Source organism: Budorcas taxicolor, chromosome 13 (assembly GCF_023091745.1).
Source record: "Budorcas taxicolor isolate Tak-1 chromosome 13, Takin1.1, whole genome shotgun sequence".
In the NCBI taxonomy this organism is placed as follows: domain Eukaryota; kingdom Metazoa; phylum Chordata; class Mammalia; order Artiodactyla; family Bovidae; genus Budorcas; species Budorcas taxicolor.
This window is the reverse complement of record NC_068922.1, coordinates 57,502,070-57,528,237: the sequence shown is the minus strand read 5'-3', so window position 1 is coordinate 57,528,237 and position 26,168 is coordinate 57,502,070. Positions and strand designations below refer to the sequence as shown.

The 26,168-nt window shown below is 43.9% G+C and overlaps 1 protein-coding gene across 4 annotated transcripts; it reads left to right on the top strand.

The window, feature by feature from the left end:
- STX16 (syntaxin 16) lies at positions 1-25,929 on the top strand. 4 transcript variants are annotated; one of them, XM_052650402.1, is made up of 8 exons: positions 1-795; positions 15,097-15,204; positions 15,808-15,948; positions 17,043-17,208; positions 18,243-18,334; positions 18,882-19,025; positions 20,395-20,475; positions 23,025-25,929. In XM_052650402.1, the coding sequence occupies exons 1-8, from the start codon at positions 715-717 to the stop codon at positions 23,127-23,129; spliced, it is 918 nt and encodes a 305-aa protein (XP_052506362.1). In that variant the 5' UTR covers positions 1-714; the 3' UTR covers positions 23,130-25,929. The 4 variants fall into 4 exon arrangements, with proteins under 4 accessions (XP_052506362.1, XP_052506361.1, XP_052506364.1 ...); XM_052650401.1 differs by having other exon boundaries at positions 1-846; XM_052650404.1 differs by lacking the exon at positions 1-795 and adding an exon at positions 8,447-8,518.
- Positions 25,930-26,168: the final 239 nt, after the last annotated feature.

Genomic DNA, 26,168 nt, shown 5'->3' with positions numbered 1-26,168 from the left:
CAGTCAGATCCGGGGATGGAGGGAGCCGAAGAAGAGGAGTGAGGAGGCCGTGGAGGCAGGCTCTGCTGCCCTCCTGGAGGCTGGCAGCCTGCTGTGGCAGTGGAGGACCAGGCCACCCATAAAGGGAAGGGGTCAGGAGGTCGGGGCCCCGGCCTTAGAGGGCTCAGACCAGGCCCCAGCAGGAAGCAGCAGGCGTTCAGGGCCCAGGCCTGGTTCGATTGTCCAAAAAGGGGCCTCAAGCAGGCCTCTCAGGCCTCTGGAGGGCAAACTGAGCCAGAGGCAGGCCTGAAAGCACGGCCCAGACGCGTGTGAGCCAAGTTAGACATGAGGCTCGGGCCCTAGGGGGTGTGAGAGACTGATGTGGTAGGGGGCTATCGAGTCTTCAGTCCAAAGCCGGATTGGCCAGTTAGACGCTTGTAGATCCAAGGTTGGATTGGGGAGGGGTCTCTGGGAAGTTGGCTAGCAACGCAAGGATTGGGGGGATTTAAGTGCTTAGAGATCGAAGGCAGGCCCTGGGTAGGGGGAGTCAGACAATTGGAAAGCCGAGGTGTTAGCTGGGGAGGGGTCTTTGCGCTTGGAGGAAGCACAGAGCAGCACCTGCTCGGCTGCAGGCCTGAGAAGGGAACCAGGCCAGGCCAAGAGAAAGAAAGTGAATAAACCTGGACTCTTAAGTGGGCTGGGGGCCCCTGAGCTGGGGGTCACAAAGGGTGAGACATGGCCACGAGGCGTTTAACCGACGCTTTCTTGTTGTTGCGGAATAATTCCATCCAAAACCGGCAGCTGTTAGCCGAGCAAGTGAGTAGTCACACCACCTCCAGCCCTCTGCATTCACGTAGCATTGCTGCGGTGAGTCTCCAGGCGGCCTCTCCGACACACGCCCTGTGTGCACTGCGGCTCTGCCTGTCTGTCTGTCTGTGTCTGTCTCTCTGTTTAAAAAAGAAGATAAGACTAGCATGGAAGTGCGGGGTCTATTGGCTGGGGTCCGCGAGCTTCGATAACCCTGGCTGGGGAAGAAGCATCTAGATCCTGCTCCACCTCTGCCTTGCACGCTCTCTTCACTTCCGCATCCCTCTTCGTCCTCCCCCTTCCACCCCCCCGGTTGTCCCCGCGCGACCGGCGCCTTCAATTTACATATGTTTTAGCACTGAGATTTGGAGGCTTTTTTTCCTGAAGCCTTTTTGTTCCGTTTTGTTTTAAGCGCCCCCCTCCTTCCCCCGTCCGCCCCCGCAGACAGCCTCACTTTGGTTCTGATGGTCGGTTTGCAGGCTGGCAGATCCAAATCCTTGCAAATGAACGATGCCTTCCTCGCTAGAGAGGAAGGAGTTGGGTTTTTTTTTGGGGGGGGGGGGGTGTTCTTTTTTTTTAATGGTCTCGAAGCCCTTTGTGTGCCCGTGTTCCCTGTGAATAATTGCTTTGCTGTTTTTCATGGGGGTTCTTGTTCGTGAGGCTGTAAGGTGCTTGCGTCTTCGTTTTCTATTTCCCAGACAGGAAATAAAGCTTTTTCTTCCATAGGAACTTTTTAAAACGAGCGTGATATGTATGTGAAAATTAACCCTCCAAATAGCCCACGATTTTGATTTAATTAACCTGAACCTTTCTTTAGTCCAGCTGTAGAATCTCTTAGAGGGAGGGCCTGGAAGGATGACTTGTTTTCCTGTTTGTTTATGATGAAGGGCTACTTTCCCGTCCAAACCTCAGTCTCTTGCTCTGTTGAACAAGGAAATGGGTGCAGATGGTCTAAACAAGAGGGTGATGATGAGCTCTGGGTAGCCTAAATTGAAAAGTTATGAAACTAGTTTGTAAGGGGGTGCTCCTGGCTGTAGACAGGTTGGGTTTGAATAGAAGCAGCATTGGGGGGAGAGTAAAATCACCCCAAGACTAGATTCTTGGGGTTTATGCTTGACAATAAGCAGTTTGGGGGCTCTCACACTTATTTCACCTGTTAGGGACTATATTCCTTTTAAATTTTTTATGACTTGATCTAAATGCTTCACAAAAAAAATTGGCCATCTGTCTTGATTATTGACAGAGCACCTACAAAAACAGTTTCTCCTTTTTGTTAATCACAAAAGGAAAATGTATTTGTCCATCTTGCTTATGTAAAAAATTTATTGTAAACTGTGTGAACAGCTTTAGGAATAAAATCACGGTAAACTTAAATCAAAAAGCATAGAAATCAGGGACCCACCGAGTGTGTGTAGGTTTTCAGTTACTTGAGAATTTGAAGATTTTTTTACATTTGTAAACTGAAAAAAAAAAGGTATTATACTGAAGTAAGTGCAAAATTGAAAACAGGCTAATTCCAGCACTAATTTTGAAAAGAATGTTCTGAAATAAACTAAGAAGTAGAGAGTAGAAATTCAGTGGGGGAAAAAAAATCCTCAGTGGAACCTTAATTTTGCTAAGATGTGAAAATTGCATGTTCCTCAAATGGATTTTATGCTACCTTGTAGAAAGGAAAAAAAAAACAGAACTAAAACTCATGTTAATATTTCTAAAATATTTTTCACTGATTTAAAAACATGTTTGCTTTAAAATTTTTAATCATATAAGGTTCAAAATACACTACACCATAGGATAACGTGAGGCTTTTTTGTTGTCGTTGTTAACCATTTGGTCAGACAGTTTAAAAACCTGATGTCCGAGTCGGCAGCTTTTTAAAAATGCATCTCTAGGTAAAACCTATTTTTTAAATGGATTTCTTAGGCAATTTTAAATATATATATAAACTAAGTCATATAATTTAAAATATATAGTTCGTGTGTACAAGTTGGAAAAATAGATATGTCAGAAAATGTACAGGTATATTTAGCTAACTCATACATTTTCTTGAAAATAGATTTCTAAGTCAAACTAAAAATACATACTTAATTCAGAACACTAAAAAATATTTTCTACATAATATACCATTGAAAATGTTATATATATTGGTTTGACTATTTAAAATCTTTATCAGATGCTTTTAAGAATCAGATATTTTAAAATATCCTTATAAAAAAATCCTTGTAGTCAATTCAGATTATCTGAAAATAGATTTTGTAATTAAACAAACATGGTTTGCCTAATTTAGAATTAAATAAGTCACATGTTTATATATTTTTATTGTGTACATTAAAAAACACATGACATGTCATAGATTTCTGAAGTGTTTAGGGGTGAGTTATATTTTCAGCTTGCTTGCAATTGATTCTACAGAAACCATTTCTACATTTACACACAGAAACAAATATGGCAAGACCAAATGACTACATAGAGGGTACAATATTTTCAGCTTTTCTGCAAGTTGAAAAAATGTTGTAAACATGTTGGGGAAAAAGCTGTGTCTAACACAATTTTAAAAAACTTTATTAAATAACTAATATTTTTAACTGCATATCTAGCTCATACAAATTTAAAAACCTCATTTCTGAGTTGTAAATTTTCAAAATCTTGTAGCAAATCAAACAATTAATGCTGTCAAATTTGACTGTTTTAGGTGATATTAAGATATTAATTAAAATTCAATAAATTTGTTACTTATTAGTGAGATCTACTGAAATGTTTACTATTGAAATGTCCAAATATCACTTCATTTATATATTTAATCATAACCCCCACACACACACACAATGAAGGAAACAAATAAGGCAAAGTGTTACTAATTGTTAAGTCTACTGATGAATATTTCAGGGGATGCTGTTCCATTTTACATACTTTTCTAGGTGTTTGAAAAAGCATAAATAAAAACTTAAAAAATAAATATCTGTCGTGTTGAGAACACAAGTAAGACAATTAAAATACAATTTGTATATATTTACTAAAACTCAGGTAATTAAAAAAGAAGTAACAAAGCTCTAGTGTCTAAATTAAAAAAAATCATAAACTGAGATCTACTTTCTAGTTAGAAGAAAAGGCTGTAGAAGTTGATATTGGGGTGGGCAAATTATCTCACAATTAGAAATAAATCACATCTAATTTTTTTTTTTTTCTTTAGTTTTAAGCCTGAATTTTTCACCTCATTTTGGGTGAAAGCTGTGGAAATTGATTGTAAAGTGGTGTTTGTGCATGAATGTGATATGACACACCTGAAAATTTAAACAGGCTTTTTTTTTTTTTCCAACATCCCTGTTGGAGGAAAAAACTAGAAGTTGGTGGTTGAGGGTGGTGCGGTTCATTGTGTGCACCTATAAATGCACACTAAAACAGGTTTTTGCATCCTTCAGGCAAATATGTCACAGCTAAGCAGGAATTGAAGGAGGATATGCAGTGACAAAACAAAGTCCCAAGGGCCAGGGGGGACCTAAAGGTCATTTGACCCAATATCCCCTCTGTGATAACCCCTCTGCCTGCTTGCCTTGACCGAATTCTCTGATGGGGATAGGAAATTCCAGCAGGCGTCACCCCCACCTCTTTTACTACCAAAAAGCGCTTGCCTCCGTGAACCCCATCTGTCAGTGTCTTGCATCCTGTGATCCTGGCCCTGGCCCCCAGGGTCTGACACAGGAAGCCCGTTCCTCCTCCTGCAGGACAGATAACCCTGCAGGACAGATAACCCTGCAGCTTGCTTGTGCCCCGGACCTTTCTCTAGCTCAGCAGTCCTGGCTCAGGCAGGGAGGTTTAAGTTTCTTGCCTATGCATGAAGTCTAGTTTTCTGTTTTTTTCTTGTGGGCATTTTAAAGTTCAGCACCCAGAACTACACAAAATACTATTTAATTGTGTTCTCCATTGTGTTGATATTAGTAAAACTAATTGTGAAAGGCCAGGGGTTTGATTTTTTTTTTTTTTTTTTTTTTTTAGACTCTCAGCAAAATGCAGCTGTTGCCATTTCCCATTCATTCTGCTTTGGCCTCAGTTTCAGATGCCCCATCACGGTTGTGCCTCAGGGCAGCATGAAATACAGGGAAGAGCACTGGACTCCAAACCTGGGAATTTAGGGCCAAGTCACACTCTGGCTGACTCAGAATGTAGGTCTCTGGGCAAGCTTTTAATCTCTTCTGACATCTTTTGCCTGATTTGTAAATTGAGGGTTTGAGTTAGGGGAGATTTCTAGTAAGTAGTCCTGTGGATTCAGCCGTGCTTTCTCAAATTCTCTTTTAATGCATTGTTTCTCCTAACCAAGCCTTGCAGTCTTAGCTTTAATTTGAAAAGGAGGAAATCATAGTCAACAGCATTGCCCTGTCCACCAGCCAGATGTTACCGCAAAAATCCTCAAAAGTGGCTCCAGTACTGTGGAGAAGTAGCTTTGACATTCCATCTGCCAAGTGCAGGTTTTAAGGCAACACCTCATTCAAAAAGTTACAGGCAGCTTAGCTTTAGGAAGCTAAGAATTTATAGTGTTAAATAATCACTAAAAAAAATGTGTTAAGTCTTAAACGAATGACAGGTAGATGCTGAGTTGCTGTTCTGATCTGATGAGGTGTTGTGTGACCTGTGTGATTCCCTTTCATCCCTTGAAACAGATCTTATGAGGGGACTTGAGCTACTTTGTCAATGTTTGCTGTCTAATCTATTCTCTGCTTTAAAATAATACATAATCTATAAATGGAATCTGAAGTTAATTTGTCTTAGATTAGTTTGAAAGTAGCACATTATTTTTAATAAAACACATGGTGTGTTTTGGGGGGGAAGACTGAAGGTTAAATATGTTTATAAGAAATCTGAAGTCCTTCTTCAGTCTTGACAGTGATACTAGCCCAAGATTTATTGAGTGCTCACTCTGTGCCTGGCTCGGGGCTTGTCCTTCTGCACATGTAGCCTCACTTAGTCCTCATAGAGCTCCATTACACAGGTGCTGCTGTTTTTTCCTCCTGATACAGGTCCGGAAACTGAGGTTTCAAGGAGTTAGGAAAGTTGCTCAGTGGTGCTCACCGGGCGAGCCAGGGAGCTGGGATAGGAACGCAGGCAGGCCTGGCTCCGAGCCCCTGCTACCCAGTGGGCCACAGGAGTGCTGGCAGCTTTTCCCGGACGTGTGCTGCAGTCCCGGAGAAAGGAACCCATTTAAAAGAATATATGTACACACATATATAAATATATATATATTTTTTTAGTTACTATAACATCTTTCTTTATGTCACTTTATAATCAAGCCAGTCCATTTTAACTTGCACATTGAAGATTCTAAGTTTTAGTCCATGCCGAGTCTGTTGGAAAATTAGTCCCCTGTCTTTAGAATGCAAGTATGAAATCATTGTATATTTCTCTTTAGATCTATTTGCTTTTCTGCTTCTAAAGATTCCATTTGAGCAGAGAGGCTTACTTGAGAATAAGGGTACTTTGTTGGATGAAAGTGAAGCAAACTTTTATTTTGGCAGTAACGGAAATAAAGTAAATATCACTATAGCATAGACCTGTATTTCCAACTCATTTTGCTCAACTTTTCCAGACTTCCTGAGTAAACACAGATGGGTTTCCACTTATTTTTCAGTTTTATGTAGAAAGTTCTTTAGACTATAAATTCCACATGCTACTTGGATTTTTCAGTATTTGCTTGATTGCACGCCATTGGCAGGTCAGAAGCCTAGATTTAGACATTATAAAGATTTAGAAGGTGATGATGTGTAGTATCGTGTTTTTCTTTGGCTCTGTTTTGGTTTTTCCTGATGGTAATTCTAAATGTTTTAATTCAGGTCTTGACAAAGTTGCCTGGTGGCAGGGGGAGTTTCGAAACCTGCTAATTTTAAGTAGCAAAGTCGGAGGGATTGATGTGCTTCAAAAAGACGATCTCCTGAATCTAGTTCCTGATGTGGTGGTAGCTGCTTATCACTAGTAACTCCCTGAAGTGCTGGTAAAAGTAGAGAGGCTGGAAGGTGGGGTAGAAAGAGGCCTGAACACCTGGGTCTGTCTGAATCTCAGCCCTGTGCCTTTGGGGAAATGAATTTATATATTCTAAAACTTGATTTTCTTATTTGTAAAAGAAAAATATACCCAAGATTCTGATTTCACCTCTTATCAACTAATAATTGCAGAGACTGAGAGATCGGGCTGTGTGCTTCATTAATAATCCAAGAGGCCAGGCTCCTGTGCAGCACAGATCTTAACCAGGGTTTGCAGTAATACTTTATCCAAAGATTAGACGCCAAGGAACCCCTGCTAAATGGGTAGATGTGCAGGTTGAAATACCGAATTAGGGGTTTTGCCCTGTGTCTTAATAAAAACACCTCAGTGCTTTCGTGCTGAGAATGTTAGCTTCTTTTTTAAAAAGGACGTTTTTCTTTTGACGCTGTCTCCTCTATTAGCATCTTGTAGTACTGCTGTCATGGCAGGGAAAACACAGAAATACAGTTCTCTTGCGCTTATGGCAAATTGTAGAAGGAATGAAGGAGCCTTTCAGCTTCCTATAATGTCAGCTAATTGAATTTTTACACGGAGGAATGTTGTGTGGTTACACTGTTATTACTGTCACTGTTTAATAGTATTTTGGCCCTGATAGACCGGTTTCATTTGCACTATTAATTTTTAAATAAGGAAGTTATGGTTTTTTATTTTCTAAATTTACTGCTCAGGATAAAAAAAAAATCAACACAGTTGATTATTGAAATTCACTAAGTAGTTCAGTGATCACTACTGTTAAAAAAAAAGGACCTATTTGTTCAGATTATCTATCATTAGTAAAGATCTGTTCAGAAAATAGAGTTCCACGTTGATTGTAAAAAGATCCATTCCTTTTAAATTGAAACTTAATCTTCTCTCTGCCGATGCTTCTTCCTTCCTGCTCCTTTTAAAAAAAAAACCCTCTCCTTTTTGTTTTGTTTTACTTTTTAAAATAATAGCCTTATAACAACAGTGTGCCTTCTAGACTTATTATAATACATGCCAAGCAAATGGGGAGAGTTTTCCTTTTCTTGTACCACCTGTGTCTCTCTCCGGGGACAAGTGGTTTCTCGGCTTGCTTATTGCCACGGAGGAAGCCGTGTCTGCGGGATTTAATTTGCAGAGCCCTTACATATGTGGTCACTCAAATATCATCTGAATACGGCCATAGACAATTCTTATGGGCTGTTTGCGTTCTGATTTTGCTGCATTTGCAGTGCTGATTTACATGCTAAAATTTACTTTTATTTGACACAGTGAAATTATGTTTTAGCTTTGCTCTCTTATCTTCCTAAGGGAAATTTAGAATATTATATATGCTATTTGACATTTGTGAAATAGAAATACCATTATATTTTATTGCATTTAAAACAAGTATGTTTTATTTGTTTCTATTGTATTTTAATTTTTACAGCTGTTTATTGTTTGATTCCTACCTCTTTTACCAGAACAAGCACAGTAAATAAAAGTAAAAAATACAGTAAATTAAATATTGATATAGCTTTTTTTTTAAGCAAGAATTAGAAGGGGGAGATTTTTTAAAAGCTTTGATTAGTAGATCTGTATTTTTAGTCAACTTGAGAGTTGCTTGAAATCTCAGTGTTTTCTCAACTGACCATCCCTTATCTATCTGTCTGTCTGTCCCCATCCTTTTTTTTTTTCTTTTTTTCTGCTGTCCCTAACTGGATGGGCTGATGGCAACAACATATCTCTTCAGGAACTGGATGAGGTATTGTGTTTTCAATATTTTTGAATGTCAGTGTATACAATTAATGCCTATTTCTCTGAAATCTTTGGTTATATGTAAAATGCTAACAGTCAACACACATTTTAGCATTTGTCATGATTACTTCTCCTTGTCGTGTTTTACAATTTAATCCTTAGGATTCATTTACTGTGTTTTCACACCAGGTGAATTGACGATTTAGAGAAGGGCTTGGTAACAGTATCTGCTACTCTTGGGAAAGTGTCTCAACTCTGGAGGCAGTAAAGGTTGAACGTGTTCTCCCACTTAAGATCAGCCAGATTGTTTTCAGATGATTCACGAAGCTCCCTTGACTCCCCAGGCTGTGCAGGGGGGTCGTGAGGTGGGGGTGGTGGTGGTGCTGGAGGACGTGATGTCTGGCAGAAGCCCTCAGGAAGCCGGCCTCAGAGCCACCAGACCTGTTGAGCTGTCTGCTGAGGTGTCACCGGTATGGAGCGAGTGACCCTCGGGTCGTGCTGACTGACTAATGGTTACGTGGCCCCCTTCCTAGCAGCACGATTTTGGCCTTTTCATTACTTATTAGCAATTCTCCCGGAAGATGGAGAGGGTACGTGTTCACAGCACTTTATTCCAGTCATGCTAATAAAGCGTGGAGGAAAAAAGAGATTGAACTGTGATGGTTGGTTTTGTGTTTCTATTATCTGTTTCAGCCAGGAAGGGGTTGGAAATACTTTTCCTCAGGATATACGTTTTTAAAAGGGCCGTTTTAAAATTGAGGGTGGGAGGGTATCCCTGGTTTTTGTTTTAATTTGGAAGTATGAGCTGTGAGGTGGGGTTAGGCCCATTGTCTTCGAAACCAGTGGGGTCCCTTACTTGTTGATAATAACTGCAGATGGGAAACAGCCTGAAGACCCTTCCTGGGGAGCTGGTCACATGAAATGTGCAGCCTCGCTTGCTCCCTGTGCCACGCCTGTTAAAGGGTCCAGCCTGTCTCAGGCCTGCAGGGCAATGAGCTCCCAGATGCAGGGCCATGTGGGAAGAAGCCTGATGTATAATGATGGATACTGCAATTCCTACTCTTTTTTTAAAAAAAAATTACGTTTGATTTGTTTATTTTTTTAAGAAAAATAACTCACATCCAGACTTGTGAGTACTTAGGAGATTTTTGAAAAGAGACACAAGAAGCTGTTGACAATGGATAACTTCCAGGAAGTCTGGGGTGGAAGGGAAACTGCCAACCCTTTTCTTAGGTCGAGCAGATAGTTTGAAACCATGCGCGTCTATTGCTTGAGTCATTAAGAACCAGTTAGTATTGAAAACCAAACCCATCCATCTAGGAATGTGTGCTGCCCTTACTGAATGGTTTGGAAACGTGCAACCTGTGGCCCCCAGAAGTGTTCCCTGGTTGGGGTGGGGGTCCTGCGGTGCTGGGGAACAGTCACAGTGGCCTAAGTTTGAACACTTCTCCCACTCGGCTCATCAGGGTCATCTTTCCTGAGGGCTCCGCCCCCTGAACCTATTTCCAGGCTCTCCTGCTTCCTCTTCAGGCAGGCAAGTTCCAGGCACTGGCTCCCCCCGCCCCACCCAAGTTCTCTCTGCCACATTCTGGAGCAGAGACCCAGAGTGAGAGCCACCTTTCCGGCCACATGCCCCGAGGCCCAGCCTGTCCACTCTGGAGCCGCATGGCCCCTCAGCCCGCCACCCGCCCACTTCCCCTTCTTGTCCTTTGTCCGGAATCAGCAAATCAGTTGTGAAGTGAATTGTACATGACATGTCTTATATTTACTTCATTCATTCATTGCATTTAGTGTTGACTCAGGCACTAATTATGAGTGTGTGTTTATTACGATTGCATGCCTGGTGCCGAGCAAGAAGTGGGGCTGTGTTGCGAACAGCGTCCAGAGTCCCAACTTTGCCAGGGCACAGTCGGGCTTCCAGTTGCCCCCAACGTGGGTCAGATGGAGGCCATCCCTGTGTCGGTGAGGCCCAAGCATGCTGTCCTGACTGTGTCATGGTGGCCACATGGGTTTGTCATTTCTTCTTCTGAAATCACCTTGAAAATCAGCTGCATCCTGGGGATACCAGGCTCTGCTCTTCTCCAGAAACAAGTAAGGGGTGCCCCGGGAGAACACCACCCCCGTCACTCTCCTGCCCAGTGTCTGGCCTTGCTCTCATCTACTCCTCACCTATGACAGAGTCATCTCCCAAATTGTTGGCTTTTTAAATTCGTAGAAGGAATGATTTTTAAAATTACAAGATGTAAGCATCAGGTTCCCAAACCACATACCCTGGGAAGGGCAGGGTGAAGTGGCTGGAGCGCGGGGCCAGCCAGCATGGGCTGGCTCCCTGGTCCCCCTGCTGGGGGCAGCATTGAGAAGGGAAGTCTCAGCCCCTTGGTATCAGTGTTTGAGGAACAGGGAGCCGTCTTCTCTGCAGCTCTGTTGTTGGGCTGAAAGTGGGGGTTCAGTCAGGGTCCATAACCTGCGGTGCAGGCAGTTGTTGCTTCCTACTTTTTAAGTTTGTATATGAGAGTTGAGGGGGCAAAAGGAAGGTTAGTGAACCTAGCAATATTTTGTCTGGGTGGTGTGGTTGTCAGAATTTTTAATTGTGTATTTTTGGCACACATAAAAAAAGTGACTGTCTTGAACATTTATTGTTTCATAATCAGAAAAGGTAAACACTATTTTAAAACAATCACAGATCAGAAAGAAAAAACTGTGGTGCTGATAGCCCCCAACTCTTTTATATAACATGCTTCTTCACTCTCTCCAAGGAAGGAGGTTTCTTCAGCCTTAAATGTCGGTTAGCCATCTGAGCACAGTGAGTTGACTGCACCACGTACATGCCCACCTTGTCTCAGGTGGAAACCAGAGCCGCCAGGCGGTGTTTGCCAACGTCCCGTCTGGACTTTTTAAATGTGTGTTGCCGCAAACCATCCAGAATTGTCAGCATTGGTTTTTATTACCAGTGCATTCATTATGACTTAACTTAGTGTATTATTTTTTTTAGATGAGTGTGCGTGTGTGTGTGGATATATTTGACTTTTCTAATCTCTGCAGAGGCTTTGCATATCCTTAATCTTATGGAACACTAAATCAGCCTTCTCGTAAAGGTCGGGTTTTATAAGAGGAGGAAGGCTGTATAGTTGGAACAGTAAGATTTATAAGACTGTGTTCGTGTGTGTGTGTGTGTGTGTGTGTGTGTGTGTGTGTGTGTTTTCTGTCCATAGATCAAGCACTTGTCCATGCTGTCTGGTGTTCTTTAAAGGGACAGTTGTCAATGTCTGAAGTGGAACAAGGGCAGAGATAACTTTGATGAACTGAACAAGAAACCTGTGGGTGTGCCATTGTGAGCAACTGTTGAAATTTTCCTGCACTGATGCAGTTGAGCTGGGTAACTCTGGGGTGGGGTCACACACCCTATAGTTCTTACAGGACACGAGTTACAAATAGATAAGAATTCTTAAATTCTTAATTCTCATGAGTACAATTTTATTTATATATTTTTTTCTTATTTAAAAAACATGGAAAGTTTTTTTTTTTTTTTCTCCACTTCAGAAGCATAAGTTCGTTAAGAAAAGCTTTAGTGACCATCATCGTCTCTTCACTGGGGGGACATGGAATGGAACAGCAGCAAGTGAAGTGAGTGAAGAACAGCTTTTTTAATGCCTGAGTTGACTTGGATGGCAGCTTGGAAACTGACATATTTTGGATCTTAAAAATGAGAAAACATTGAAATAGAAAGTGAGGTTTCTGAAGTTGAAAGGGTGATTATTTTGCATTTAAAATGTATTTTTTTAATGTTCATATTTGTTCCCAGTTTTAATTGGCAGTTACCTTCCGTTAGATTTTCCCTTCCTAAAACAGTCTTTTTTTTTTTTTTTTTAATGGTACATACTGTGATACATATTACAAGCCGATTCTGATCAAATAAATGACACGTTTCTTGTAAGGCTGCCTTTCTTTATCATGATAAACTCTTGCTATAGATGATATCATAAAAGGGACAAATTATTCCCTGTTTAAAGTTTTTAGTCTTAGAGAATCAGCTATTCTGTCTCATTGGCACAATCCTGATACAGCCTGTGGGAAAGCTAGGGCTGGCTAGCTGAGGAGTTATCTCTCCCCTTGGTCCCCAGCAAGCTTCCTTGGGACACTTGAAGAGGGTGTGTATGCACACTCTTTTACATGCAGTTTTTGGGGGCACATGTCTATTATGTAAAACCAAGTACTGCTTAAAAATGAGTTGAATCCACTTCAACTGACTTCATATGTGATTTATAAAAATTTCTCACTTGTTTCAGTGAAATTGATACTAGTTACTACTGTGCAGATAAACTTAGGTAAACCCTCTGTATCTTTTTTGGTTTAGTGTATTTTGGTTAACAGTCACAACAGTACAAAATTGTGAGTTTAGAATCTCTTAATAAAATAAATTATTCTTATTTTATTGAGATATGGTATAATAGTAACAGGCAGTGTGTTAGATGATAAACTGGCACAGTGGAAATTCTATGACCCACAGGTGTCACTTTGTGTGAACAGCTGGAGGTTTAAGTTCTGCTCCAGTTAGGCAGCAGCTCTGTGTCCAGTGCCTGCTATCCAGCCAGCAGGTGCTGGGTGCTGGTCTATGGTTGGTCCCTTTTGGTTTGGTCATTGTGCCCACTCCAAGGTTGCATGGCTCTGGGTGGCTTTGGGGGGAGTTTTGAGGAATACACAGCTGTGTGGGGGGTGAAGGGCTGTGTCTGCAGAATTCAAGAGAGGCCAGTTTGTCCATGCCTCTGTGCTCAGCCGAGCCTGTCCTGTGGTCCCTGGTGTCGCTGGTGGGAAATGGATCCGAGGACTGTGTCTTGTGGTGGTGTTGTTTGAAGGTGAGGGCTTGTTATCCTGATAACATTTTCTTAGCAAATTGCAGTTGTATTTCATGGGCCTGCCAAAGTGATTGGCAGCTGGTAGGGTGATTGGGGCTTCCGGAGTCAGCCAACCCAGGTTTTAATCTGTCACATAATAGCTTTGTGACCTTGGGCAAGCTAGTTAACTTTTCTGGGTTTCAATTTCCTCATTTATAGATTGGAATAATAGCCCCTAGCTCACCTAGCTTGTGTGAGGGTTAAAATAATAAAAGGAAGGTAAAATTCCTATTAGTGAACTCTTAAAAACAAACAAGGTGGCTGTGGTTGAGAATTACACAGCACAGACGCAGAGCCCCGGTAGCGCAGGTGGGGTGACGCACCATTTGTTCAGGACCTGAAATGACACTGGCCCTGCAGGGTCCACGCCACTGCGGAAGGCGCTGGGCCTGATCACGATTCATATGCCCAGGGAGCACTGCTGGGGCGGCTGGTCCCTTCAGCGTGGTCATTGCGTCAGACGCCCCCCCTGAGCCAGTGGGGGCAGCGCCTCCCCCGCTGTGACTGAGCCGGACGCAAGACTCCAGTGTGCTTTTAGGAATTTTGCTGTAATCTCCCTGTTCCGGGTTTAGGGCTTGTTGCTTGAAGAATTCTTTGAATTTAGGCTTTTCCTTATGTGATTTTTAAATTTTTTTAACTCCCTTTTATCCTCATCTGAGGATGTTAAAAATTTTGCCTTGTTCCTTTATTGTTAGGGGAAAAAAAAACTGTATTTGCTGAATGAGTGAAAACATAAATTTAGATAAATGCGGGGGGGGGGGGGTGAAGAAAAGCAGTATACATTCTCTACCCAGTTCTGCAGTGCAATTTAGAAAATGTACAAAGTCCTACCTGGAGCAGACTTTTATATGCTGTTTTCCATTATTTTCTGATCACCATTTGCATCTTTTGAAACTGGCATTTATAAATTCTGAACTCTGGAGGAGTACCTCAAGATCCTTTAGCTGTTCACTGCCTCCAGGCAAGAGAACAGTTTAACCACACCAAACCTGTGATTTCCCTCCCATTCTTAAAAGCTTTCCAAGGCAGTGTATTACATAGGTAAAATAAACAAGTACTATGGAGATCATTTGAAAATAAGGGAAAATGCTGCCTGTGGACATTTAACCAAAGAAAGGGAATGACAGTGTAAGATTGCCTTGAGATTTTAAGGATTGCTTTTGCCAAATGGTAGATAATTTGCTGACTGTTTTCGGCAGTTCTTTCACACATTTTAACACCTGGTTAATGATCTTGTGACTAAGATAACTGGATCAGCCCTATTTACGAAATAAGCTAAGTGTCTGTAAGTAAACCTTGAAATGTTTGTATTCGTTCCATTTACAGCCTAGAATATTTTCTTTTGTAACATGTCTGATCAAATGAATTGCTGAGTTTCATGCCACCCCATCATAGTACAATACTAAGGTTTTTCTTTTAAGGATCTCTTGTTGACTTTTTCATTACATTTTCATAGCCAGATCAAGTCAAATTCATATTCACAAGTATGTCCAAGGAAATTAAGAAGTGGTACATGGAAAGATAGGAAAACAGTTCCATATCCTAGCAGTATCAAAAGCAAGTTTGTAATCCAGGCAAGTGCATTTGCTCCTCTATTTCCGTGTCTTAGTGAGCAACATTTAAAAGCGAGTAAGAGTGTGCTTGTCTGTGCTGAATTTGAATAGTTTTTTAATGTCTCTTTATTTCTTTGTAGCTTGCTGATGATCGCATGGCTCTGGTGTCAGGCATTAGCTTGGACCCAGAAGCCGCAATTGGTGTGACAAAGCGGTCCCCTCCTAAATGGGTGGATGGAGTGGATGAAGTAAGTGGAATGTTCATTTCACACTCTCTTATTTATTGAGGTAATTATGACATTAACATGTTTTAAGATATTTGCCATAAAGATTGATTTGGCTACACTTGAATGCATGTCCTTGTAAGTGTGGTAGCTTTAGAATTATTCAGGTTACACACCACAAGAAAGGTGTGTGTGTCTGTGGGCATGCTTGTGATTTTGGTTTTAGTAGTAACTGGTGGCTCAGTGGTAAACAATCCGTCTGCCAATGCAGGAGACTCAGGTTTGATCCCTGGGTCGGGAAGATCCCCTGGAGAAGGAAATGTATACCCACTCCAGTGTTCTTTTCTGGGAGATCCCATGGACAGTGGAGCCTGGCACGCTACAGTCCATGGGGTCACAAAAGAGTCGGACATGTCTTAGTGACTAAATGACACTTGAATTACAGAAAGAAACTGAAGAACTGTGTAACCAGGAAGAGTGGTATTTGAATGTCTGGTGGTTTGAATTAAAGGTTGCTCAGTCAACTATGAATTGGCTGAAGACTGAGCTCCATACTCTTGCGTGTAGCTGGTTGTCTCAGAGGCAGACAGAGGGAGAGAGTAGAGCTCTGGGGTTTCATTTGTTTAGATACAGTATGATGTTGGGCGGATTAAACAGAAGATGAAGGAGCTAGCCAGCCTTCATGACCAGCACTTAAACCGACCTACCCTGGATGACAGCAGCGAGCAGGAGCATGCCATTGAGATAACCACACAGGAAATCACGCAGGTGAGGAGGGAAGGGGTCCTCAGGTGGGAACTCGGTCTGCCGGCCGCCTCACCCTCTCAAAAGCTGGCCCATGGTACAGTGCTAAATGAGTCCTAGAGTTTCGCTTCCCAGCTTGAAGTTCACAGAGGGATCCAGGAAGCCCTGAGCTCCTCCAGGTTTCAGCATCTGCACTCCTTGTCCTGCAGGAGTGGGGACTGTTTTTTGATCATTCTTAAATACTACTGTGGATTGATCTGAAAATTAAATTTAGAGCATTATTGAGTTCAGTCATTTGATTTTAAGATGTGTAACTTCTATTGTATACTAGTTTGCAAATTTTTTTCTTGTTAAAGAAAAGGGTAGCTGTAATTGAACAGATGGGGAGCAGTTGCCCAGACTGAATCTCTTAATATCCCAGAGAAACTCAGCCTCCTGGAAGTGTCTGTTGTAAAATGTTAAACTTGAGTAATTTTAAAATAATGTGACTCAGGACTTCCCTGATGGTCCAGTGGTTAAAAATCCGCCGTGCAACGCAGGGGACACAGGTTCCATCCCTGGTTGGGGGAGCTAAGATCCCATATGCCCCCTTGCCAAAAAAAACCAAAACATAAAGCAGAACAATATTGTAACAAATTCAATAAAGACTTTTTTTAAAAGATACTTTAAAAATCTTAAAAAACAGTGTGACTAGTGTGTAAACAAGCAGTTACATTTTTCATTTGTTTATACCTCCTGGGTTGCAACTGCACAGAGATGGGGCATGGTGGGTGGGGAAGCCCTGGGGCATTAAGAGCATTTGGGTCCTGGCTTTTAGCGATTAACAGTAGTGTGATTCTCATTTAACTCCTCAGACCCAGTGTTCTTGTCTGTAAAATGGAAATGATAATGACAATACCTGCCTCTTAGTTAGGGTGGCTATCGGGATTAAACGAGAAGGCTGTGAGGAGCAGTGCACACACATGTGCACACACAGCGTCTTTTCAGGTCTGGCTCAGCTCCAATTTCCTGGCCATCCTCAGTGCCAGCCTGTGTGGCCAGAGCCGCTGTGTGTCTCAGTCCGGCATGCAGGCACCTCGGGGCCCCCGGCCCACTGTGAGCACCCCCTGTCCTCCCAGCTCTTCCATAGGTGTCAGCGTGCGGTGCAGGCGCTGCCCAGCCGGGCCCGCCGGGCCTGCTCGGAGCAGGAGGAGCGGCTCCTCCGAAACGTGGTGGCCTCGCTGGCCCAGGCCCTGCAGGAGCTGTCCACCAGCTTCCGGCATGCACAGTCCAGCTACCTCCGACGTGAGTGTCCACCCGCGCCAGGCTCTCAAGTGACGAGCGTCCCAGTGCTCAGGTCACAGGACAACTCTGTGTTTCTGTCCTCCTCTTCTGCTAGTTCTCCGTTTTGTCCTTTGCTTTTTTCATGGTTAGCCTTTGCAGATCCTCCTCCTTCACGAGGTAGAAGGTAGCTCCTTCTGCCCCCAGTGGTAGCCACATTGAGGTTGAGACCACCCCATGGGGCATTGACAGTCCTCCTCTAAAAAAACAAAAGAGAAACTTACTCTTTTGTCAGGTTTAAAGTATTCGAAAATCAATCTTGCATATTTTAAAAGCATGTCATTTTCTAGGTGTTAGGCTTGCGGGAGCTGCTGATAAATGGGTAAAAATAGTTGTAATCATGTTGAAGCTTCTTTGCTTATCTGTCTTAATACCTTACCTGGTAATAGTTAAAGCAGACACATTCTCTCCCAGCCTCCCTTCCTTCCCAAATAGAGCAAAGTCAGGTTTCAGCTACATCCTCATTCAGAGCACCCATAAACTGGCTTTTTCTGTATTGCCATTGTAATCAATGATCTCCCCATAGGCTCCCCCCAAAGCTAGTTCTCCCTCCCGACAACTGCCATATTTGTGTTTGTGCTTTCATTTCACTACTTCTAAAATTTGATTAGGGCCACTTGGAATTCTTACCAGAGATACTTTTAGAGAGAAATACTTAATGTTTTAAATGCTTTTTAACAGCAGTTAAATGTTTCTGCTTCACTTAAAGAGTCTCAGATGATGGTGTTGCAGTGTCATTTACCTGGCATCCAGTGAATTATTCACATTTGCAGTGTGATTTCTGTCCTAAGTAACCCTGAATGCTTGCCTGCTGTTGCATGGTTGTGGTCCTTTATTGTCCCCCATCTCTGCTGGAGGTGATCAGGGCTTCTTCTAAAGTGGCCAAGAATGTCTCCATTTTGACTGTTGAGTTTTACTGTAGATGCCCCCTTTTAATGGTGGAACAGTAACCAGGATGGTTTACGTATTCAAGTAAAGTGAATTCCTGTCCACGATAGGCATGAAGAATCGAGAGGAAAGATCCCAGCATTTTTTTGCTACATCAGTGCCGCTGATGGACGATGGCGAGGATAATACTCTGTATGACCGGGTATGTGTCGGGGCCACAGACCCGCCCACTGCGCATGTGCGCTCTGCTCTGTTCTCTTCTCTTTGCGGACCTTTAACTTCCCTGAGACACAGATGGATTGGCACTGCATGGCGTGCACATCTGTCAAGTGCTTTGCAGCTGGCGGGAGAACAGTCATGGGGGCCATACTGTTTCTTCCTTTCTAAAGACTGCACGGAGACCTTGTCAGCTGCCTTCCAGAACCTTCTGGAAAGCAGTCTGCACACCCCACTCCCAGGAAGAACCCTGAGACGCACAGGCTTCTCCCTGGTGCTTTTGCCACTTGGCCCTGGGGTAGCTGCTGACAAGGGGTTCTCTGTATCCCCCGCTTTGGCTGGTGATGCTTTAGAGCCTGCTGTTTCAGGGAGATCAGATCTTTCTTGTTAGGGAAAAATAAGTGCTTGTGTGTTGTGTGCTCTATGGAAATGATTTCAAATTTTATTTTCTTTAAGTTATATCTAAAATGGTCCACCATCACTTTCTTGGGAAGAAATCTAACATGCACGTTTCGTCCTCTTTGTTTGGCTAGGGTTTTACAGACGAGCAGCTAGTGCTGGTGGAGCAGAACACGCTGCTGGTGGAGGAGCGGGAGCGGGAGATCCGCCAGATCGTGCAGTCCATCTCCGACCTGAACGAGATGTTTAGGGACCTGGGAGCCATGATCGTAGAACAGGTATGTGTGTTTACCTGCCTCATCAGTGGGCTCTCCTGCCCTGATACCTCATTCTTCCCCAGGCTTTTTGATTCTGCACTTTTGTCAGGAAAGCAGTTGGAACCCATTCCTTCTGTGTATATACAGTGTGTGTGCTCAGTCATGTCCGACTCTTTGTGACCCCATGGACTGTAGCCTGCCAGGCTCCTCTCTCCATGGGATTCTCCCAGGCAAGAATACTGGAGTGGGTTGCCGTTTCCTACTCCAGGGAGTTTTCCCAACTCACTATGTATGTGTGTATGTATATATGTGTACAGATTATATGCAGACTGCTGTCATGCCCCATAAAAATACTAATAAACTGTTTTTTTAGATGAGAAACAGGTGTCAGTGACAGTACTCACGTCCTCTGCCTCCATCCCAGGGCTGTTGCCAGGAGCCCCAGTGCCGGGGGCCTGGCTGGCTCTGGTCATGCTCAGCAGTGATTCTGACGATGGATAAGTTTTCCCATCTAATTTTGGCAGGTTATTGTGTAACGGCAACTGGAACCACTAGCCCTCAAGTAGAATTAGATTGTTTGTTCACTGTTACAATCTGATTAGGGTGTTTTATTATCTTGCCAGTGGGGATTTGGGTCCTGATCCCCCGGAACCAGCTGCAGGCTGGAGCAGACAAGGCTGTGGAAGATCTAGTTAGGTTAATTACTCCCATGGCTCTCGTGGAACTGTTAGTGCTATCGTCTCCCGACGCAGCACACTTCTGTTCAGAGCCCCATCCTTCCGTGGAGCCTGGTGTTCCCTTCTTCCTGTTTGAACCCAGCAATTAAAAAATTACAAGCAAAACTCTCCTGGAGGTGAACGTGTGATTTTACATGGTGTGTTGGAGGTAGCCGTGTTTGCTTTGACCCATGGAGGCGCATGGAGATGCTCAGACATGATAGTAAGTTTCCAGACCTCGTTCTAATCAGGTCCAGCTTAACTGGCCGCCTCTGGTTCCTTGAACCTGTGAGTTTAAGCCACAGATGGGCACAGAAGCAAGCCCTTCACCACTCAGAGCCTGTTTCCACTGAACCATATATTTCTTAAAGCCCCAGTAAGCCTGAATATGGAGTGTCCTGTAGTGGCTAAATCCAAAAAAGAAACCTCAATTTGTCAGTATTTTCGTCTCATGAGCTGGGCTTTCCTGCAGCTAACGGCGGCACTCTGCCACTGAGCACCTCTCTCTGCTTGTTGATGGACTCCAGAGCTGACAGGGTGTCCCTTTACCTCACAGTCAAGTAGAACAGATAATCCTGTGGATGACGATGCCTGCAATCTGCATCTCTCATTTCTGAAGCTCCATTTTCCCAGTTGTGCTTGTTGATTGTCTGTGACTGTCATTTATCACCCAGGGTACCGTCCTTGATAGAATCGACTATAATGTTGAGCAGTCCTGTATCAAAACTGAAGACGGCTTGAAACAGCTCCACAAGGTAATGACATATCTTTCAGTGGGTGAGAATTTGAAGAATTGTTTTCCCATATCAAGAATTCGTACGAGGCTTGTCTTCTGTCTTAACTGTCCCTGGCACTTTCGTCTGTCATCAGCTCGAGATGGGGCTGTGAAAATGCAGCCTGTCGTATTATTCAGAGCCCACCATGTGGGCTGTGGCTGTTTGCCTGCACTTAGTGAATCCCAGTGCACCCCACATGCAAAGTTGAAGTTGCTGAGAACCCCCTTCTATGACAGCAAACTCTGAAAGAGTCGGGGTTTTCTTCCTTTTAGAAAATATTTTATTCCTTGGCTAGGCCCTCTTGTTTTAGGGAATCGATTGAGTGGGTATTTGTTAAAATCCGTGTTGCGCGTTCTGTCTGCTGGTAGCTGCTGACTCAGGCCTCCCTTGTTGTGATACTTTTCTGATGAATTACTGGTGGGGATTCATTCTGGAGAAGATAAAAATCTAATTTTCTCTTTTAATTACCACAGTATATCTGTGTACCACCTTGAGGAGAGAGTAGTCTGTTGAAGTGAGAGTATTAGCTTTCTCATTCTTTGCTAATAATCCAATGGCTGTCTCCAGAATGTTTTTCATGATATTTGTTAAAAATAGATGGAAAACATCTTTAAAAACCTTGTAATCAACCATGAGAAACACATATGTACACTGCTGAGTGACTCTCATATATAATTGGGTGCATGTTTTCTTTAGAAGGAATGAAATACTTCACAGATGAAATAAATTCTGTCCATCTCCTCATGGATAGCGGTACTCCTAGCCATGTGTAATGGTCGTTTTCTTGATTTGCTAATGTACTTCTCGATCATCTCTCTGAGACCAGTCGCTTCCTGTGGTAGAGGTGACCGTACCTAACAGTGGTGTCGGGTTTACGGAAGGTGAGGCCTTGCACAGGTCTGACCAGAAACCCTCACCTTCCTCTTCTATATGCTTGTTACCATGTGCAGGGCGGGAGTGGGTGGGACGCCAGCAAACACTGAGAAAGAGGTCTGCCTTGTGGACACAGGAGGCTTTTTCATTTTTTTAAGCATTTGGTTTATTTGGTTGCTGCATTTTATGTATTAAAAACGTGAAAGCTAACTTTAGTTTCTCACTCTGTAATATCTGGGTCTTCATATGCTGTTGAATTATGCATCGGTTTTGAAGTTCCTTAAATAAAAACTAGCAAAACATGTTTTGTAATACAACAGAGATAAAGGGGAAAAGCTTTCTCTGCGGGGGTGTACATATCTAGTGGGAACTGAAAAATTTGTTTAAGGTTCAACTTTATAAATCATTTTGAAAGGTTTTAAAGTATATCACCTGGTGTCGGCTTCAGTGGTGGTTACTGACTACAAGAGTGAGCACGTTCTGTCCTCTCTTGGGCTTGGCTGGCCATTCCCTTGGCGGTCAGCTCATCTGAGGCTGGCGGGGCCTTGGAGTCACTTCTTCCGAGCCAGGCTCTCCAGACAGGTGAACGTGCCCTGAGGTTTCCTCCTGTGGATGAGTGGCTCCTGGTGGGTGGGCGGGCTCACTTAAGACACAGAACTGGGGGTCAGAAGGTTGGCAGGGAGGGGGAAGTGGGCGTGGGAGGCTGGGCCTTCTGGGCAGGCGCTGCCCTCAAGCTGTCTCCTCGCTTTCACTTGCACCTTTGCCATGAGGCAGTGCTGTCCACAGAAGTATGGGGAGTGTGCTCTCTCAATGTGTTCAGGCGGAGTAGGCCGTGGCACCCCACTCCAGTGCTCTTGCCTGGAGAATCCCAGGGACGGGGGAGCCTGGTGGGCTGCCGTCTATGGGATTGCAGAGTCGGACACGACTGAAGTGACTTAGCAGCAGCAGCAGCTCTCCTGCCCTCTCCTTTCTCTGGGTCACGTTCCTACATGATAGGCGTGTGTCACTAGCCACACAGGATGACTCAGCTCGGGTAGGTTCTTTCTGCACCTGATCCCATGGGGCAGCTTTCCTGTTTCTGTTGGGTTGGTGGAAAAGTTTGTTTGGGTTTTCCTGTAGCATCTTATGGAAAAACCTGAATGAACTTTTTTGGCCAACTCAATACTTCCATGGATGAATTTCTTCTTGTTTGCAGACTCAGAGGAGGTAGAAGAGCTTTTCTGGGGCCCTCACTTCTCTCCCTTCTGGCTGGGGTCACTGGAGCCAGAAGTTTGACTTCTCAATGAAGGAGCTGTGCGTTCCTCCAGAGAACCGTGTCTGGAAGTGAGAGTCTTCCATAGAAAGTGGGTCCTTGGGGTCAGTAGAGGGGATGCAAGGAGAGGTAGGCTGTGTGGAGCTGAAGGCAGAGCCTTGGACTTCTCCCGCGGCCCTCAGGTGATGGTGGATCCCCAGGAGGTGCTTCATGAAGCCTGTAGGTAGGGGACTTGGAGATCACGGGAGTCAACTGCACTCTAGGAGTTAATGGCAGCGATTGTGATGATGGAGCCGGTGGCAGAGGTGTCAGGTATGCGGGTACAGCCAGAAGCTAGGACCAGAAATGAGCCAGACTTGATTTTGGGGAAAATGACGACCTCTTCTCCCTCCTCTCCCTGTAGGCAGAGCAGTATCAGAAGAAGAACCGGAAGATGCTGGTGATCCTGATATTGCTCGTCATCATCATCGTCCTCACTGTTGTCCTCGTTGGCGTGAAGTCTCGCTGAGCAGCGTCGGGCCAGTGTGTGCAGCGCGTGGACCCGGGCACGCAGCCCGGCGCCCGTGGGCTCTGGCAAAGGTGCGGCCCCAGCCTCGCCGGGGTGGCGGCGGTCCCATGGACTCCTCGGCCTGGTCATGCTCACGTGAAGGGAAGGGGCATCTGTTTTCCTTCATTGTCAAGACGTGAAGGACCTTGGATACTGCTGCGGAATAGAGATGAGTTCTCACTTTGTTGATTTTTTTTCTCCAGAAAGAAAATATCAGTTGACGTTTGCCGGCCTCACCGCGCTGTTTGACGTATCATACCTTTATATGCTCTTTTTTTTTTTTTTTAAGCGATCATGTTTGAGCAGCATGTTAGAAGAATTTTTGGAAAAAAATGTTTTAAACCATCTGGTTTTTAAGAAATTTGGTACCAGAATCTTATGAGTAGAGGCAAAAATGCCTCTTCATCTTTGTCTATGTATTTTCCAGTTGAAAACAAACTGAGAAGTCCTTTAAGAATTTACAGTCCGTTCCCCATTAACTTAATTTAACTTTTCCATCACTGTTAATGATCAGAGTAACAAAGTGTGAAAAATAAGAAACCATCATTGATGTTAATTAACACATTTAGATGGGCCAGTTAAAACAGCTTCGTAAGTTTAAATTAATTGTAAATGGAGTATTCCTCATCTCAGATTTGTGCACTGCATTTTCTCCTGTAAACCGAAAGGGGTTACTAAGCAGAACCAGCCAAATGCAATAGTTGATGATTTGAAGGAACCTCACATTAAAAGGGCACTCGGCAGTGTCGGAAAAGTCACCAGAGCTGGCCGGTGTGTCCCCGTGCTCGTCCCCTACCATCCTTGCTCAATCCATTACTTATATAATAACTACATAAAGACCTGTTCAAGCCAGACACCATTTAATGGACTGTGAATTTACATGGAGGCCATTCTAAATGGGTCACCCCATTTAGGATTAGTGGGTCTCAAATTATTAACCAAACATGACTCCATTTCAAAGTAAAATATTCCCCCAGTGGTTTGATTTATTGGCCCTTCCACTGCCATTGAACATGCCCAGAAGGTAGGCATATTCCTGCCGTTTGTGAAAATCTTGGCTCAGAAAACCCCTCTTGTGTGAGCATGAATCTGGTCTCCAAAGCAGGACTTTGTTGTTCATTTACCTGTTATCAATATGGTGCTCAAACATATTCCTGGACCTGTGGAGTAATGTGGAAAGTGATGATAACTTTGAAACCTGAAGTTGTTCATGTTTTAACGGGTTTTGAGACACCAGTATAGTTTTAACGGTCTTTGTGTCATTTTTGATGGCTTTCCACTGTTTTTACCTCTTGTAAAATGTTTTAAAAGAGCATGACCTCATTAAGTGTGCTACGTTTTATTTGGACCAGTCACATAACCTGTCTCTCTAGAGTTGACTTTGAAGTTATTTCCAGAAATTTAAACTCAAACCCCAAGATTCAAGTTGTCCAAACAGGTCATGTGCTTAAAACCCAGACCACTGCCCAGCTTTTCCATCCCAAGTTCATGAAGCCGGGCAGTCCCTGGTTCCTTGTTCCTGAGGTGGGCATGGGGTGATCTAAAGGCATCCCTGGCATATCAGGAAGTAGCATGGCATTCCCTGACAGCTCCTTACTAGGGAGGAAGGCCGGGAATGAGGTCCAGCCTCTCCTCAATTACCGCTGAAATGGGGGGCTTCCTTGGTTCTTGAGAGCAGCTGTAGGCTCTTTAGCCTCAGTGGTTTTGAGCTCAGGGAGTCAAGCTGCTCCCAGGATGGGGGCTGTCCAGATGAAGGACTCCCCTCCTAGACAGCCTGGGATGGTGTTAAGGGTTATTGTGGGAGCTTTTCCAGCACTTAGGGTCACTGACTCTTGAAGGAACGTAATCCTTTAAGAAAGGATCACTATTTATTTGTATTTATTTTTAGTGAACAGGGTGATTAGTTGGATTTTTTACCCAATTCCTTTGGGTAAAATAATGAATCTGACTAGGGATGGCTTGATCCTGTGTGGGATCCAGACAGCTGCCCCCTCTGATTGGATCCCCGGCAGCACCAGCTGAAGCCCAGCCATCCGCTGCCATCACTGTGTCCCCAGGCCAGCAGCAGCTGGAGCATGTGTTCCAGCTTGCCAGGCTCCACCAAACTCTCGTGTTTTGTTGAGCCGCCTTTGGGGGACAGATCAGCAGCACTGCAGGCTGGAAGGGGAAGTTAGTGATGAGTGTCCTGGCACCCAAGGGTCCTCCTCTCTCTGCTTGTCTCGCCTATGGCTCTGGTGGCAAAGGTGGCTCCTCCTGGCTCTGCCCTCGCCACAGAGAGGGCTCCTCCAGGCTCAGCCTGGAGCGCTGCCCACTGGGACGTGGCCTGCGCGGCTCTGTTGACCGGGACTGGAGAGGGGACCTGTAGACGTTGCCAGTCAGGTCCCTGGAGCTCCTGATCTTTCCCAGATGGGGACTGAGCACCACTGTCTCCTGTTTTATTAATTTGGGGTTGGGGGAGGTGCTGACTTGCTGGCCCTGGGCGTGAAGCTGCGTTCATCTCTAACGAATTTACTGCAGTCTCTGCTAATTGAGAGAGCATTATTTATTTGTTTTGACACAAGTGCTTTCAGTGTTTTATCCTAGCTAATGGCTTCTTAAAGGTAATAAAAACCTTCCAACCTAATTGGTCAGATAAGACTTTTGTGTGTGTGTGCTTAAATAAAGCAATTAGTGAAGCGCTTCTATCCAAAACGATTTTTTTTTGTCCTTTTTAGAAAACTAATTTACTGTTACTGGAAACTTTTTGTACAATAAACCAATCATGCAGATTCAAGAACACTCTGTTATCCTAGTAGTAATTTTAATGATGGGCTGCCTGTTTTCCTCAAGTGCGTCTGTGTTTCAGGGGAGCCTGGCCTGTTATGTGACTGTTGGGGACCGATGACTGTTTGTTGTGTGCTGAGGCCTTTGCCTCAGTGTTGGGGAGTCTGTCTGTCTGATGAATGCTTTCAAGGGGACCCATCAATATGCTACCCACTGTCCCATGGACAGAGGAGCCTG